Source organism: Mirounga leonina, unplaced genomic scaffold, assembly GCF_011800145.1.
Source record: "Mirounga leonina isolate KUSES-001 unplaced genomic scaffold, KU_Mleo_1.0 Mir_175, whole genome shotgun sequence".
NCBI classification, from domain to species: Eukaryota; Metazoa; Chordata; class Mammalia; order Carnivora; family Phocidae; genus Mirounga; species Mirounga leonina.
Genome location: NW_023270453.1, coordinates 14472665 through 14487069, shown reverse-complemented (window position 1 = coordinate 14487069; position 14405 = coordinate 14472665). Strand labels below are relative to the sequence as shown.

At 41.7% G+C, this 14405-nt stretch overlaps 1 protein-coding gene across 1 annotated transcript in view; it reads right to left on the bottom strand.

The window, feature by feature from the left end:
* ITIH5 (inter-alpha-trypsin inhibitor heavy chain 5) overlaps nt 1–14405 on the bottom strand; it is a 77692-nt gene that overhangs the window by 30644 nt on the left and 32643 nt on the right. Inside the window, exon 5 of the mRNA XM_035021688.1 lies at nt 13232–13482. Coding sequence (XP_034877579.1) covers nt 13232–13482 — 251 coding nt within the window. The remainder of the gene's footprint in view (nt 1–13231; nt 13483–14405) is intronic.

Sequence of the window (14405 nt, the reverse complement as noted above, 5' to 3'; positions counted from 1 at the left end):
AATATAAAAATAAAATGGAGGATACATAAATGTCAGTATATGTGGAGACTTTATCCAGATATTGAATCAAAGCCAGGCTTAAAACTGCTGCAAAGCATCTGATCATTTTTTTTAAATCTATTCAAGTCGATGCCATGCATAGAGTGAGCTGATCAGCAATCTTCCATCCCTAATTAGCAAAATAAAATAGGAAACAAGGCATAATTTGCCCATGGTAATTTGCACGTAAGAATAAACTTCCTCTTGCTAAGGGTTTATTAGACATTAAAATCAGAGGAAGTTTAAACATTTCCTTCAACAGAACAGACAATTATTTTTCAGAGACAATTTAGGTGTAACCTTAACAGGAACCACAGGGCAGAACTGATTCTTCTATTATTTGCACCCATTGAGGGCAGAGGTTTCAGGAGTGACCAGAAAGCCAGCAATTAGGAGATTTTCTTCTTATTGAAGACAGTTGTATGAAAGATAACATGCTTCCAACAGATCTGCCCATCTGAAGAAGGAGCTGGGAAAATCTCAATGGCACGTTGACAAGTGCTGGCCTCCAGCTCACCAGCATGGGCGTCGACACCTGAGAACCACTACAGAGCCGAAAGGAAGAAAGGCTGAAAATGGAAACGTTTTTGAAAGAGAAGGAACCTGCATGCTCTTCTGAGTCAGTCTCTCATGCGGTGATTACTGGTAAAGCACCAAGAGTGAGAGGCATGATAACACAGCTGAGAACTCGGAATCATGAATGAGTCAGAAGGACCTGCATTCGATACTGGCTCAACCTCTCTTTACCAGTGAGACTTTGGGCAAGTTACCGAGCTTTGGTTATCTCATCTGCAAAATGGGTTAATGGTCTACCAAACTCACACTATTGAAAAGATCAAGTGATGTCATGGACCGTAGTCCCTCCTTATCCCCACCCTTATCCCTGTATATACTATGCTTTTTTGAATACATACATATGTATTAATTTATAAGTTAGGCATAGTAAGTGATTAACAACAACAGCTAATAATAAAATACAATTATTAGAACATACTGCAACAGGACTTATGTGTATGTGGTCTCTCTCTCAAAATATCATCCTTCTTAGGATGACGGGAGAGGATAAAGTGCTTACGTGCTGGATGAAGTGAGGTGAGGAATGTAGGCGCTGTGACACAGCATGAAGCTCCTACTGCCTTCTGACCACATGTCAGAACGAGGACCATCTGCTTCCAGGACCGTGGGTGACCGGGGATAACGGTGACTGAGGGACACGAAACCATGGGTAAGGGGGAACGACTGTACTTGGGCCATTCTGATTCATGCCAGCCAACGTTATTATAAACCTTAACAATATACAAAGTAGGAAAAGGGCCAGGGAATTAAATGTAAGACAATTCAACAGATGAAACTTGGGATAGTACATGCAGCAAAAAGGAAAGAACTACTGCTGTCTATGCAGCATCTTGTAGTCATTTTGAACATAGATACAGAAAAGAATACTCTCTAGACTTCTATTTACATACAGCTCAAGAGCAAGCACGACTTGGGGCGCCTGGGTGGCTCAGTCATTAAGCGTCTGCCTTTGGTTCAGGTCATGATCCCAGGGTCCTGGGATCGAGTCCCGCATCAGGCTCCCTGCTCGGCGGGAAGCCTGCTTCTCCCTCTGCCCCTACCCCTGCTTGTGTCCCTTTCTCGCTGTATCTCTCTGTCAAATAAATAAATAAAATCTTAAAAAAAAAAAAAAAGAGCAAGCATGACTTTGTCCACAGGACGCAGAATGATGGTGAAGAATGGTAGCCACCTTTGGGGGGTGAGTACCTACTGGGAAAGGGTGCGGGAGTCCTTTGGGGTGGTGAAAATACTCTAAGTCTTGGCCTGGAAGTAGCCGTCTGGGTGTATACACATGTGAAAATTCATCAAGCTGTACACATGAGATTTATACACTTTATTCTACGCATACCCCAATTTTTTAAAAATCGGAACTCGTTGGGAGTTGGGATGGCAGAACAGAATGAACAGGCATTCCCTAGAATGGAACGGATCAACGTTATTTGCCAAACAGAGCCTATCTGCTCTTTTCCTTAGGATAAGTCTGTTGTGTAGGCATTTATATGGGGATTAGGTGTATTCAGAGTAATTCCAGCTGGCAGAATTAGGACCGGGGGTAGGGTTACTGGGAAGCACTCTTCGTGCAGCCTCAAAAAGCTCTAGGAAAGATGTCCCCTGTGGGCAGAGGCAGCAGTCACAGCCCATCTCGCTGGAAGTGTTCAAACAAACCCACTGGCAGGGATGGTGCCGAGCGCCTCTCGTGACGTGGTCTGGGACCAGCAGCAGCGGCATCACCTGCGCACTTGCTAGAAACACAAATTCTTGGGCCCACCCAGAAACTCTGAATCCAAAACTCTGGAGGGGGACCCAGAAAGCCGTATTTGATTAAGGCTTGCGGGTGAGTCTGGTTCTTGCAGAGACAATGGTCACGTGCCCTTGGTGTATGTAATTAGGCGGCACTAGATTATCTCCAACTTTAAAATTCTACGTTAGATTCGACCCTCTTTATACTATCAGCATGTACCTACTCTTCCTTGTTTCAAATCTCTCTCATTGAAATGCTCTTTACAACTCCCCTGAATTAATACCATTCATGGTTGAGTGAAAGCACTGAGGATTAAAGAGTATAATTTCTCTCTTCATAATTCATTTGACTGGGGTCTTTGATATAAGCCATGAGAAAGATAGCGTATTATTATTTTGGTTTCCTATTGACCTCTGATGTTTGCTAGTTCATGATGAAAATTCATGAGATTCCTCTAAATGGGCTTATTTTCTATGCCCAAAGAGTGGGTTGATTCCCGCTTTGGTTAAATACCAAGAAGCCTAACTCCTGGGGCTGACTTCCACCCATTAAGTATCAGACAGTCAATGTGACCCAGTGAATTTGCCATTAACTACCAAAAAAAAAAAAAAATTTGCTGGGAAAAATTCCAGAGCAATAACTCTAGAAAATAAAATCATCTTTTTACCAGAGAAGGAAAAAACCTTTTCATCAATGAGGTTAATCTAGGCTGCCCCAGAGTTACTGACCAACATCTCAAACCAGAATAATACTGTTTAGCTTTTCCTTGTGTGAATCGTGGCTCGTCTTGCTGATGGCCACAAAACAGCTCATGAGCACAATGAACTTGATTTACAGGCCCTCCACAGTCACGTGTGCTCGTAACATAATGAAGAGTGCAAGGGAAGAGGCCTGGAGCAGACCAAAAGAGTGAGACTCTGACCTACTTTTCTAATGAGAGCCCACACATCTCTTCCTGCTCTTGGCTTTCTCCCCTCAGTGCCCACTTTGTTAGGGGAAGGAGTGCAGTGCCGTGATTGCTCTGGATTGGAGAAAGCCAAGTCTCCTCATGTCATCTTCCCGTTTCGATGCAAGCATCTGTGCTCTTGTGCAAGATGACCTTCTGTGGCCCACCACGGAATCAAGCGCGTCCTCGGGAAGGTTCGCTAACCGCTCCTTCTCCACCCACTCTTCCCCGCTCCTCAGGTCGCCAGCATCCCCAGGATGCACTCTTCCTGTCTAGAGCCCGGTCTTTTTGAACAAGAAGGTACACGTTATTTTAGAAGCTGCATAATACCGAAGAAAGTGGGGTCTAAGTTTTGACAGACTCAAAATGACTGACTTAATATCTCTGAGCCTCAGTTCCACATCCATTCAACTGGAGTAAATCCACATCATAGAATCGCCATCAGAGTTAAGTGAGATCACATATATAAGGCACCGAGCATGGTGCCTGGCACATAGTAGATGCTCAATACATATTAGCCCCCAGCCTCTGCCCCTTCTGAAGTAGCTTCTTATACTCTTTGTATAGGATGAAAGGCAACTCATGAGGAAAAAAAAAATACTCTTTGATAACATACAGTTCACATTTTTGCCATAATAGGTGTCTCCATACAACTGAGAGCTTAGTAAAAACAAAATAATCATTATTTGGAGGAAAAAAGATAAATCATAATAAACATTCATAACAGGGAGTTCAACAATATTTATAGAGATAACAATCTTTATAAAGTATAATGGAGTGGGTAGCTTCCCAAGAGGCCCCTGAAATTATATACAGAATTTTGCATAAAAGTATACATGTGTGTTTTTTTTCTGGACAGAGGGCCCGTAGCTTTCCCTAGACTCTCCAAGGAGTCTACATAAGGCTAAGAAGCAAGTACACAAATTCTATTGAATATTCTTCCCACGGATTCTGTCTTGTAATGACAAAGCACTTCATATATTTTAGAGAACACGTATGTCTTTAGTTTTGTCCTGGAACATGGATGTTATTCACAAATAAACATTCTCCTCCTAGACAACCACATGGGGACAAAAGGAAGTCAATTGCTATGTAACGTGTCTAAAGGTGAAAAGATTTAGGAGCAAAGAACCACAGTCAAGGATATCAGCTGGAATCTGTGCCCTTTGGGGTCAACTGACAGAGGGGTTTCCTGCTTCCTTCCTGTGGACCCTGGGTTTGCTAACTGTCGGAGGAAAGCGGCCAACACCTGGTGCTTTTACAAAAAGGATTCCCAAACAAACACTGCCTGCTCATTTCCCTTGGAAAAGGGGCTAAATTGTCTATGTTTGTTTATGTAACCTGCTCACCTGGACCCCAGTGGAGAGATTACTTCAATATAGAGCAGTCAAAAGTATTGCAAATAACTGGGCAACTACCCTTTGATGGTAGCAATACAGAAAAAATTCAAGCAAATTGGCAGAGTATTAAAAGAAAAAGTGATGAGGAAGCAATGTACAGCATGGTGACTACAGTTAATAATGCTGAATTGTACATGTGACAGATGCTAAGAAAGTAAATATTAGGGCTCCTGGGTGGCTCAGTCAGTTAAGCATCTGCCTTCGGCTCAGGTCATGATCCCAGGGTTCTGGGATCGAGTCCCATGTGGGGCTCCACACTCAGTGGGGGAGTTCGCTTCTCCCTCTGCTGGTCCCCCTGCTTGTGTGCTCTTTCGCTCTCTCTCTCTCAAATAAATAAATAAAATCTTTAAAAAAAGAGAGAGAGAGTAAATCTTAAAAGTTCTCATCACAAGAAAAAAATTTCCATAACTGTGTGGTGATGGATGTTAACTAGATTTAGTGCGGTGATCCGTTTGCAACATATACAAATATAGAATCATGCTGAAACTAATATAATGTGTGTGAATCACACTTCAATGAAAAATATATATTGGCGAGGTCTCAGGGGAAAAAGCGGTGAAGTTGGGCAATAAAGATGAGAAGGAATTTGGTTAAATACCTTCATAAGCCCCATAGTATCGTTTTTTCTTATGGGAACCCTTTTTGTCCCCTAGATTGATAATAGGTATTTTAAATCCTTTTGGAAAATAGCATCATATAGACATGATGGCAACATGTAGCATAAAATACTAATGCAAAAATGACAGCTGAAAGAGTTCCGATTCAACTCTATCACTTTATAATTAAGTGGCACTTGCCCAAATTTCTTAGAAAATTTGCCTTCTTCACTAGTTAGTTACTCAATGCTTTTTCTTCCTAAAATCATACATTCCTGAGCCTCAGTTTTCCCTATGTGACTGACTTTCCCTGAGAAACTACACGTGAACCAAGTCACCTCTCACATATTCTATCCACCGTTACCCCCTAAAATCATGTGTTATATCACTTCATGATACCGTTTTGTGTCCATGGAAGACCTTAAATACTACTGCTCTAAGCATCTGAAACTAAACCAAATGGAAGCCTACCAAAAATGGTGCCAGAGAAGCAGAGGACTCTAAGATGGAGAGATTTCTGTTAAATGCCTCTACATTGCCCTCCTGCACGAAGGTGGAACATGGCCCAATCACTGGGAAAACCTTCATGGCATTTCACAGAGTCAACCTGCCAGGTTTTCTTTTGTTATTATTCAAAACTGCCAACTCTACACATCCACCAGGATGACTGCTATCAAAAAGACAGAACATAACTAGTGTCGGAGAGGATGTGGGAAAACCGGAACTCTTGTGCACCGTGAGTGGGATTGTAAAATGGCACAGCACTACAGAAGACAGGATGGAGGCTCCCCCCAAAATTAAAAATAGAACTACCAGATGATCCAGTAATTCCACTTTGGGGTATATGCTCAATAAAATTAGAAGCAGGATCTCAAAGATCATATACACCATGTTTATATAAGCAGCACTATTCACAGTAGCAAATAGTGGGAACAACCCAAGTGTTCTTCAACAAAATGTGGTCTATGCATTAAAATGGACTATTTTTCAGCCACGGAAAGGAAGGAAATCCTGCTCTATGCCACAATATGGCTGACCCCGGAGGGCATTGCACTAAGTGAAATAAACCAGTCACAAAAAGACAAATACTGTGTGGTTCTACTTACATGAGGTACCTAGAGTAGTCAGACTCACAGAGACAGAAAGGGAATTGGTAGTTGCCAGGGGCTGGGGGTGGGGCTGGGGGGGGGGGCAACAGGGAGCTGTTGTTAAGTGGATACAGAGTTTCAGTTTGGGAGGATGAAAAAGTTCTGGAGATTGGTTGCACAACAAAGTAAATAAACTCAACACTGTTCAACTGTACCTAGAACTGGTTTAGATGGTTAATTTAACATTGTGTGTTTTTTACCATAATTAAAATTTTTTTTAAGAATTGCTGACTATAAATTCTTCAAAGACAGTGACAATGTCTTAGACACATTGAGGTTCCAGGCATCTAGCACACCTGCCAGGAATGTGGTGAGAACTCAAGACAAGCTTGTTGAACACTTAACATGGAGGTGACTCAACACATTGGCACATAGTTGGGCAGATGAAGAGGGGAGCCTTTCAAGAGAATCCATCTTGAGAGTGTTTTGGTGGGCATGGCAGATGCTCTCAGTAACCCATGTCACATGCCATGGACACATCTCTGGCTTCAGCCACAGCTATGGTGGACAGTGCCACATGCCCAGACAACATTCCACCTCATACACCAAACAGACGCAGGAAAAAGGAATAGATAGAGTGTGGTCTCCTCGAGAAGAGTAGGTTGCTCACCAATGTCAAGTTCAAGAGAGAAGACCACCCTCCTGGGTCTCTCAGAGCCATCCTGCTCACAGCTGGCCCTGACTGAACTACAGCCCATGGCAGAACAAACAAGATAACATGGTTCTCATATCAGCATTAAAAACAAAACAAAACAAAACCAACTCTGGAGCCAAATGATTCATACCTGAATAATTTCTGCACTGAACAATGCTGGAAACCCTCACATAACAACCAGATTATTATTTCCTGGCAAATGTACAGAGGCCAAACAGGGCCATTCCCTTCCAGCTGTAGAGTGGAGACTGTATCTGGAGGAAGAATACAGAGCAGCAGGGAGTTGGAACCAGGGGTGAACCATCAGTCACAATGCAATCCCTTAATAGAGCAGAGCTGCCAGATTTAGCAAATAAAAACACAGGATGCCCAGTTAAATCTGAATTTCAGATAAACAAAAGAGATTTTTTTTTTTACTGTAAGTATGTCCCAGAGATTGCATGGATATAACTGTCTATCTGAAATTCAAATTTAACTGAGCGTCCTATATTTTATCTGGCAACCCAGGAAAAGGAGATCTATGTATTTGTAACCAGTCTTCTGGAACCATATTCTGCCTTCTAATCCCCCCTTCACAATGAAATAAGAGCTATGCCCAAGATCTGGCAAAATTAACCAACTTAGACCAGGAGAGTGTTGAAAACCTAGTTGCATCCTTTTTTTTTTTTTAAGTCTTCTGCCCATATCTTAATTGGGTTGTTTATCTTTTTTTGGTTGAGTTGTAAGAATTCTTTATATATTCTGGACACCAGATGCTTAGACATATGATTTGCAAATATTTTCCCCATTCTGTAGGTTGTCTTTTTAGAACGTATTTTAAGAGCACAAACTGATACTCTAGCTTTCTTCTGTGTTCTTGAGTATGGGCCCGTATCATAGATGAACCATACACTGGGAGAAAATGAAGATGATCTTCTAGCTCCTGAAACTAAAATTTCCTTTTATTGTCAGATTAGGGTGACTTCACATGAGTCCATTGGTTTTGACAAAGATGAGGAGTTGAGATTTACTCAGGAACTCCAGCTGGGAAGCTTGGAAACAGAGTCAGCAGCCCAGGACTAGAGTTTTAGGGAACAAAGAGGTAGGAATGAAGCCAAATAACACTTGAAAACAAGAAGGCAATCCTCTGATTTCCATCCCTGATGACTCTAATTTAATTGGCATGGCTAATTGATCTCCAAAAGCTCCCTGGTTGGTACTAATGTGCGCCAATGTTCGGGAGCCACTGAGCCAGGCAAAGGAGCTGTGTGAAACAGGCAGGATGAAGGCGGGACAGTAAGCCGGGCTTCGAAAGGTAGGAGCCTCTGCTCTCACTGTGGTGTGGGGAAGAGTGGGGAAGAGCAGAAGAGGTCAGAAAGTCACAGTGGGAATCAAGGAAAAGAGAGAAGCTCTTTTGACCCCAAAAATGCACTGAATGATCATATTTATCTTTTCCAAGAGAAAATGGGATACCTAGTTTAAGGAGCTCAAGACTATACTAAAAAGATTGCACCAACCCCACTGGGATGGCCTGTTGGTACTTTTCCATTTCAAGTTCCATCTATGTTGATGAACAGAAGACGCTGCATACAGGAAGAGGTTATTTTCCACCAACTGTGTGAGTAATCCTATGTTGGCCTGTATCCAGTAGTAAAAACATGTTGGTGGAAAAGAGGAACGATATACATTTTAATAAGGATCAAAGGTATTCTGAGGGTCCTGTGAAAGTTAAAGAACAATCTTACTTATTTTAAAAGGTGTTTCTGTAGGTTCAGATTTTGACATAGTTAATGTCCCTAAAGTCTGCTAGTAAATTCAAAGTAAAGTTCCCAACATTTATAGAGCATCAGAATCACCTGGGGTGCTTTTAAAACTACAGCTATCTGAAGAGACACAGCACGTGGATTAGTGGCTGCCTGGGGCTGGGTGGGAACAGGGAGTGACTGCAAAGAGATACAAGGATCTTTTGGAGTGATAGAAATGCTCTAAAACTGGATTGTGGAGATGGTTGCACAACTCTGCAAATTTACTAAAAATCAATGAATTATATACTTAAAATGAGCAAATTTTATGCTATGTAAATTAACCCTCAATAAAACTGCTTTTTTAAAAAGCAAAGAATATAAAGGGGAAACTCTATGAAAGTCATAGAGCCATACCTATTTAGTGGTAGAAAAATAAGCATTATTCTTTAGCTTTACAACTAAATAAACATGTCAAAAGCACTCATATATTTTTTTGGTTTCTTGTATAAATTCATAAAAGTATCACACCCAAAAATACAGCTACCTAAGCCTTACCCTGAGAAATTCTCATTCAAGTGTTTGAGGTGGGACTCAGGCATCTGTATCTTTTTTTTTTAACCTCTCCAGGTGACTAAAGGGTATAGCCAGGTTTGAGTGTCATTGATTTAAAGCAAAAGGCAATAAAACAGGCAAGACACCTTATTTCTTACTTTATCTCATTCTGTTTTATTCTCAGCTATCAGGGATCTTATCATAAATAAGAATTTTCTGCCAAAAGCAATTTGAAATCATGGAAAGGGCAGTAATTTAGGCACCCTGGAACATTAGGAAGTTCAAGATTTTAACACAGAAAGTGAAATAACCAGCCTTGAACCAACCACATACATGAAATATCTATCTTGGCATACACCTTCAGAGACTCACACATCCCATGATGTTCAAGGAAAAGTCTTAGTTTCAGAGACTCTGTCCCACTGAGCTCATAAATCACCAAAATATTTTAGGGGGGAGAGGAACTGGGGGTGGGGGGCATGAGAGAAAGAGTCTTGTGTTTCACTGGAAACCAATTTATAATCTTTTAGATTTTGAACCATGTACATGAGTTAAATATTTTAGTAATCCAGGGGCGCCTGGGTGGCTCAGATGGTTAAGCGTCTGCTTTCGGCACAGGTCATGATCCCAGGGTCCTGGGATCGAGTCCCGCATCGGGCTCCCTGCTCAGCGGGGAGCCTGCTTCTCCCTCTGCCTTTCTCTCTCTCTCTCTCTCTCTCTCTCTCTCTCCTTCTCCCTGTCTCTCATGAATAAATAAATAAAATCTTTAAAAATAATAATAATAAATATTTTAGTAATCCAATAAGTATAAAACTTTGGCTTCCAAATTAGATCTCACAGAAGTAGTTTTACACTGAGATGGAGCCCATGAATTTATGGTGTAATGGCTCTGGGCCCGATCCCAATATACCAGATGACTAAACTGATCAAAGACAGGTTCTATTGCTTTGAGCCTTTCTTTTCATTCTTACACAACTAGGGAGAGATGAGGAATGTGAACTCACATCCTCAGGATTTTACAATCTTCTATGTACTCAGTTCAGTGGGTAAGGGCATGAAGTTGGAGTCAGTTAGCTCTATGCTCAGATTCTGTTTCTAACAATAATTAAATATGAGTCCTTGTTCCTATTGCTTGAACTCTGCAAACCTTAGCTTCTTCACAAATACAATGGGGACAAAGAGTACAACCCAAGAAGGCTGTTATAAAGACTGAATGAGATACAATAGAGCAAGTGCTGAGTCTAGTACCAAGCACACAGTAGTCCTAATCCAGAAGCGCATCCCTAAGGATGCGAATGGGTCCAGTGGTCAGAGATTTGCTTTGAGAAATTCCAGAAGTCTGATCTCTTAGTGGCAGGGAGATCTAGGAGAGGAATGTACTGGCATGGCTCCACATTCACACAATTACAGCTCATGTTCTGGTGCAAGCCTGATTCTGGTTTGATCTCTACCCTGGATTTCTTTTGGTAGCATGCAATAGTGTCCAGACAAAAATCACAACATCTTGTGCCTCTTCATGCTGGGCTGCCATTTTGCAGGGACAGTAACAGCTGAGTGCTGAAGGATAGGAATGAGCAGCCAAAAGGGAATCAGTCCACTGCACCTGGCTTGGGTACATACTTGTGAAATTTCCATGCTTTGGAAGGCTATATATCCGCTTTGGTACAAAAAGCTAGGAAAACAACTTTCTTAAAAATAATAGATCCCAGAGGTCAATGGTCTGGAAAAATTCCTCTGAGATTCTCACAGGCCCAGAATAAAAACAGTAAGCAACTTTTTGACTAACAATCATTAATTTGTAGGGCCTCCAAATATAACACACACACACACACCACAACTCATAAACATCCCTGGAAGGGTTGCGGTGGTTCTGAAAATGAGGCAAAGCGCATACATTTCATTACTGCAGCAGGACCACCTGCGTAGTCCCCCACAGCTGAGTGCCTCCAGGCGTGGCTGAGCCCTAGGCCCCGTCCCATACACATGGGCCACAGCGGCCCTGCCCTCTCGGAGATGCCAGCAACTTGTAGAGAATCTTCTTCCTCCTGAAAATATCCCTCCTTCACATGGCTAAACATAGGAGAATTTCCCTAGAGATTATGATTAGGAAGAAATGAAATTTTAAAACATCCCTCGTTATTAGTTTGGGTGTGTATTTCTTTCTCTTTCTTAATTTGCAAGCACGTAATTAGCTATCCACTGTTTAAAAGGCATTGTGTTAAATACCGGAAGGAGGCAAAGTAATCGGACACAGAACTGCCTTCCCAATCACTTATGCTCTAATAGGGGAGAGAAGATTTGCACAGAAAAAGTCAATATAAGGTAATAATGGTAATAATAATATAATACTTTGTTATTAAGCCCTTACTCTGGACAGGGCACTTCACATGCACACACACTTCCCAATGACCCTATGAAAGAGTTGTTGTCCCTGCTTTACAGTGCAAGCTGAGTCTTCCAAGGCCTAGGTAATTTTTTTCAGGGTTCTAGTTAACAGCTGAACTAAAATCCATTAACCACACACAGGGGGCCTCTAGGACATAAGAATGGTGTATTATATCTCACACCATTTCTGAAAGTCAGATACCTTGATAATATTTTTAATTTTTTAATGCAATCTAGATTGAGAGTATCAAACTCAGTGTTGGGAATGGCCACATAACAAAAGACCTGAGTTTCCCACAGAACCAAGACACGCTCCAGTCTCTGAGATGAAACTCCTTGTCCCGTGGACAGTAATGAACAGAACTGTGTGCTGGCGAGAGGAAAGAGCATCTTCCGCATGGTTCACTCTTCTGCACACCAGCCCTGGGTCCTGACTATTTTCACATTACATTAAATAACAACGTTCTCCTTTCCCCCTTGTCAAGTCATGTCTCTACTCTCTTCTCAATCTCATTCCTAAATATTCCTGCCAAAGCAGCCTTCTTGGGATCCTCCAGACTCAGATACAGATACCCGAAATTGAGAGAGTCCAATCCTGGTGCAACTTTCTGACACATCTGTCTCGTTATCGGATTTGACATGAAGCCTGACTGGTCTACTTAGGGTAAGGCCCAACACCTGTAAACATTTCATATAAACTATCAGCTGAAATTAATATAGTAAATAAGACTAGATTGTATTGAATTTATCATTATCATTTCAACAGAGTGCGATTTTAAAAATCAGAATTTAAGAAAAATCTCACGGTGGTCCTGGTAATGAACCAAAATGTCCCTGCACTCAATCAAATGTACAGTACACAGTTTTCACTGTTTAATTTTAGAAAGAGTCTCATACATCATTGAAATGTGTATGTTAGTGTTAAATGTTTAGTGTTTCAAAAATAGATTTTTAGAAAAATAACCCTGTAATCCCTCACCCCCTAGAATAAAAGGATTATTTTATAGAACTTTCTAGTCTTTTGTCAACTTCACATTTAACAAACTTAACATATTTAACATTACAAAGTGCGTACAAGTGTGTCTTTTTCCTCCCCATCACATGCTGCATTGTTGTCATAACCCTATTTTACTAATCACGTTTGTATGGCTGAATATTTAGGATGACAGAATGTTTTTGCTACTACAAATGTTACCAAACAGAATTGCGCGTATAACATTCCCAATATTTTAGATGCTTCACCTGGATTAGATGCCCAGAAGTAAGATTACTGTGTCAAATGATTTAAACATCTTTAAATCTCCAGATAGAAACAGCTTTAAAAAAACAAAACAAAACTGTACAGGGCTTTGCCTTTGTTGTGTTGCTATCTTTCAGATTCTTGCCAACTCTTGGAGCCTTTGTTGAAGGGGTGCCCTCTGTCTTATAGATTTCTCTGAAGCCCACGCCCCGCTCTGAGTTAGCACAGGAGACCCGGCGATCACACTCACCTTCCCCTCTCCCACTGTCCTTCTGCCGGCTGTGCTGTAAGGGTAGCACCTCCAGGGACTCGATGCCGGACCTCTCCAGAATGTTCACTTCCACCATCAGCCTCCCCACCAACTGCTGGGGCCGCACACTGATAACGTGCTCATACTTCCCCAGCCGCCTCTGTAAGAGTTCTTCATAACTGAGGAGGAAGGCAGCTTTGTCCTTGCTGGGAATCACGACAGAGGCTCTGAACATATCAGTCCCCTTCTCCCTGTAAGGAAGAGAAAAGGGAACACAGGGTCGGTCAGAGAAAGCCAGGTTCCCTCAAATCCCTTCAGGGCACTGGCCACCCTCTCAAGAGAGTCCTTAGAAGAAAAACTACATATTAGTATTGGGAAGAGAAGCAAAGACCTGAACTAGAGGAAGGTTACAAAGTTTCAAGGAATACTGAAGAGTACAGAATTCAAAGACTGCTGAACTTTCCTACCTCTCCCTGAGTCACGCTTGAGGGGGCAAAGGGGAAAGGGAATATTGAAACCGGTGAACTGCTGGAAAAGAGAGTTTTGGAGTCAAGATGTGAACTGCATTTTTCTCTTTGCTGGAATGACCAAACGAGCCTGACATCTGAGGTCACTTTAAAATAGCTAATATATTAGGTTTTTACACTTTGCAAAGTTTGGTGGTTGTGGCTAGGGGTAAAGATAAAGAATAAAGGATTGCAAAGCATGTAAAAATACAAGCCATTCCAAATGTTTTCAGTGCTTGGAGTGAAGGTTCTCTGATTCAAGATGGCAGACTGACCATAAAAGGGATAGTAAAGGATTGAACCAAAGGAATGAGTGGTAGGGGCAATCATCAGTGGGTATGGCACTTCAAAACATTTCTGGAAGATGGGGAATCCAGTAGAGCCAGAACTCTACAGCTCAGACTATGTAGGCAGGGGCTGCAGCGAAGGATCAAGATGCAAACCATCTACAGAACATCAGAGAGATGGCAGGCTCTGGCTCAGCATAAGATGTGAGTGGGAAGGGCACCAAATACAGGAAGGAGACCTCCAAGTCCATATATGAATGAATGACCAAGATGACAGACTTTCTACACTCCTCTTTCCCAGAGCTAAAAAGCTAGGAAGAATGACTGAAAAAAGACTGACACTTAAACCCATTATTGTAAACTCCCAAAACATCAGGTAGA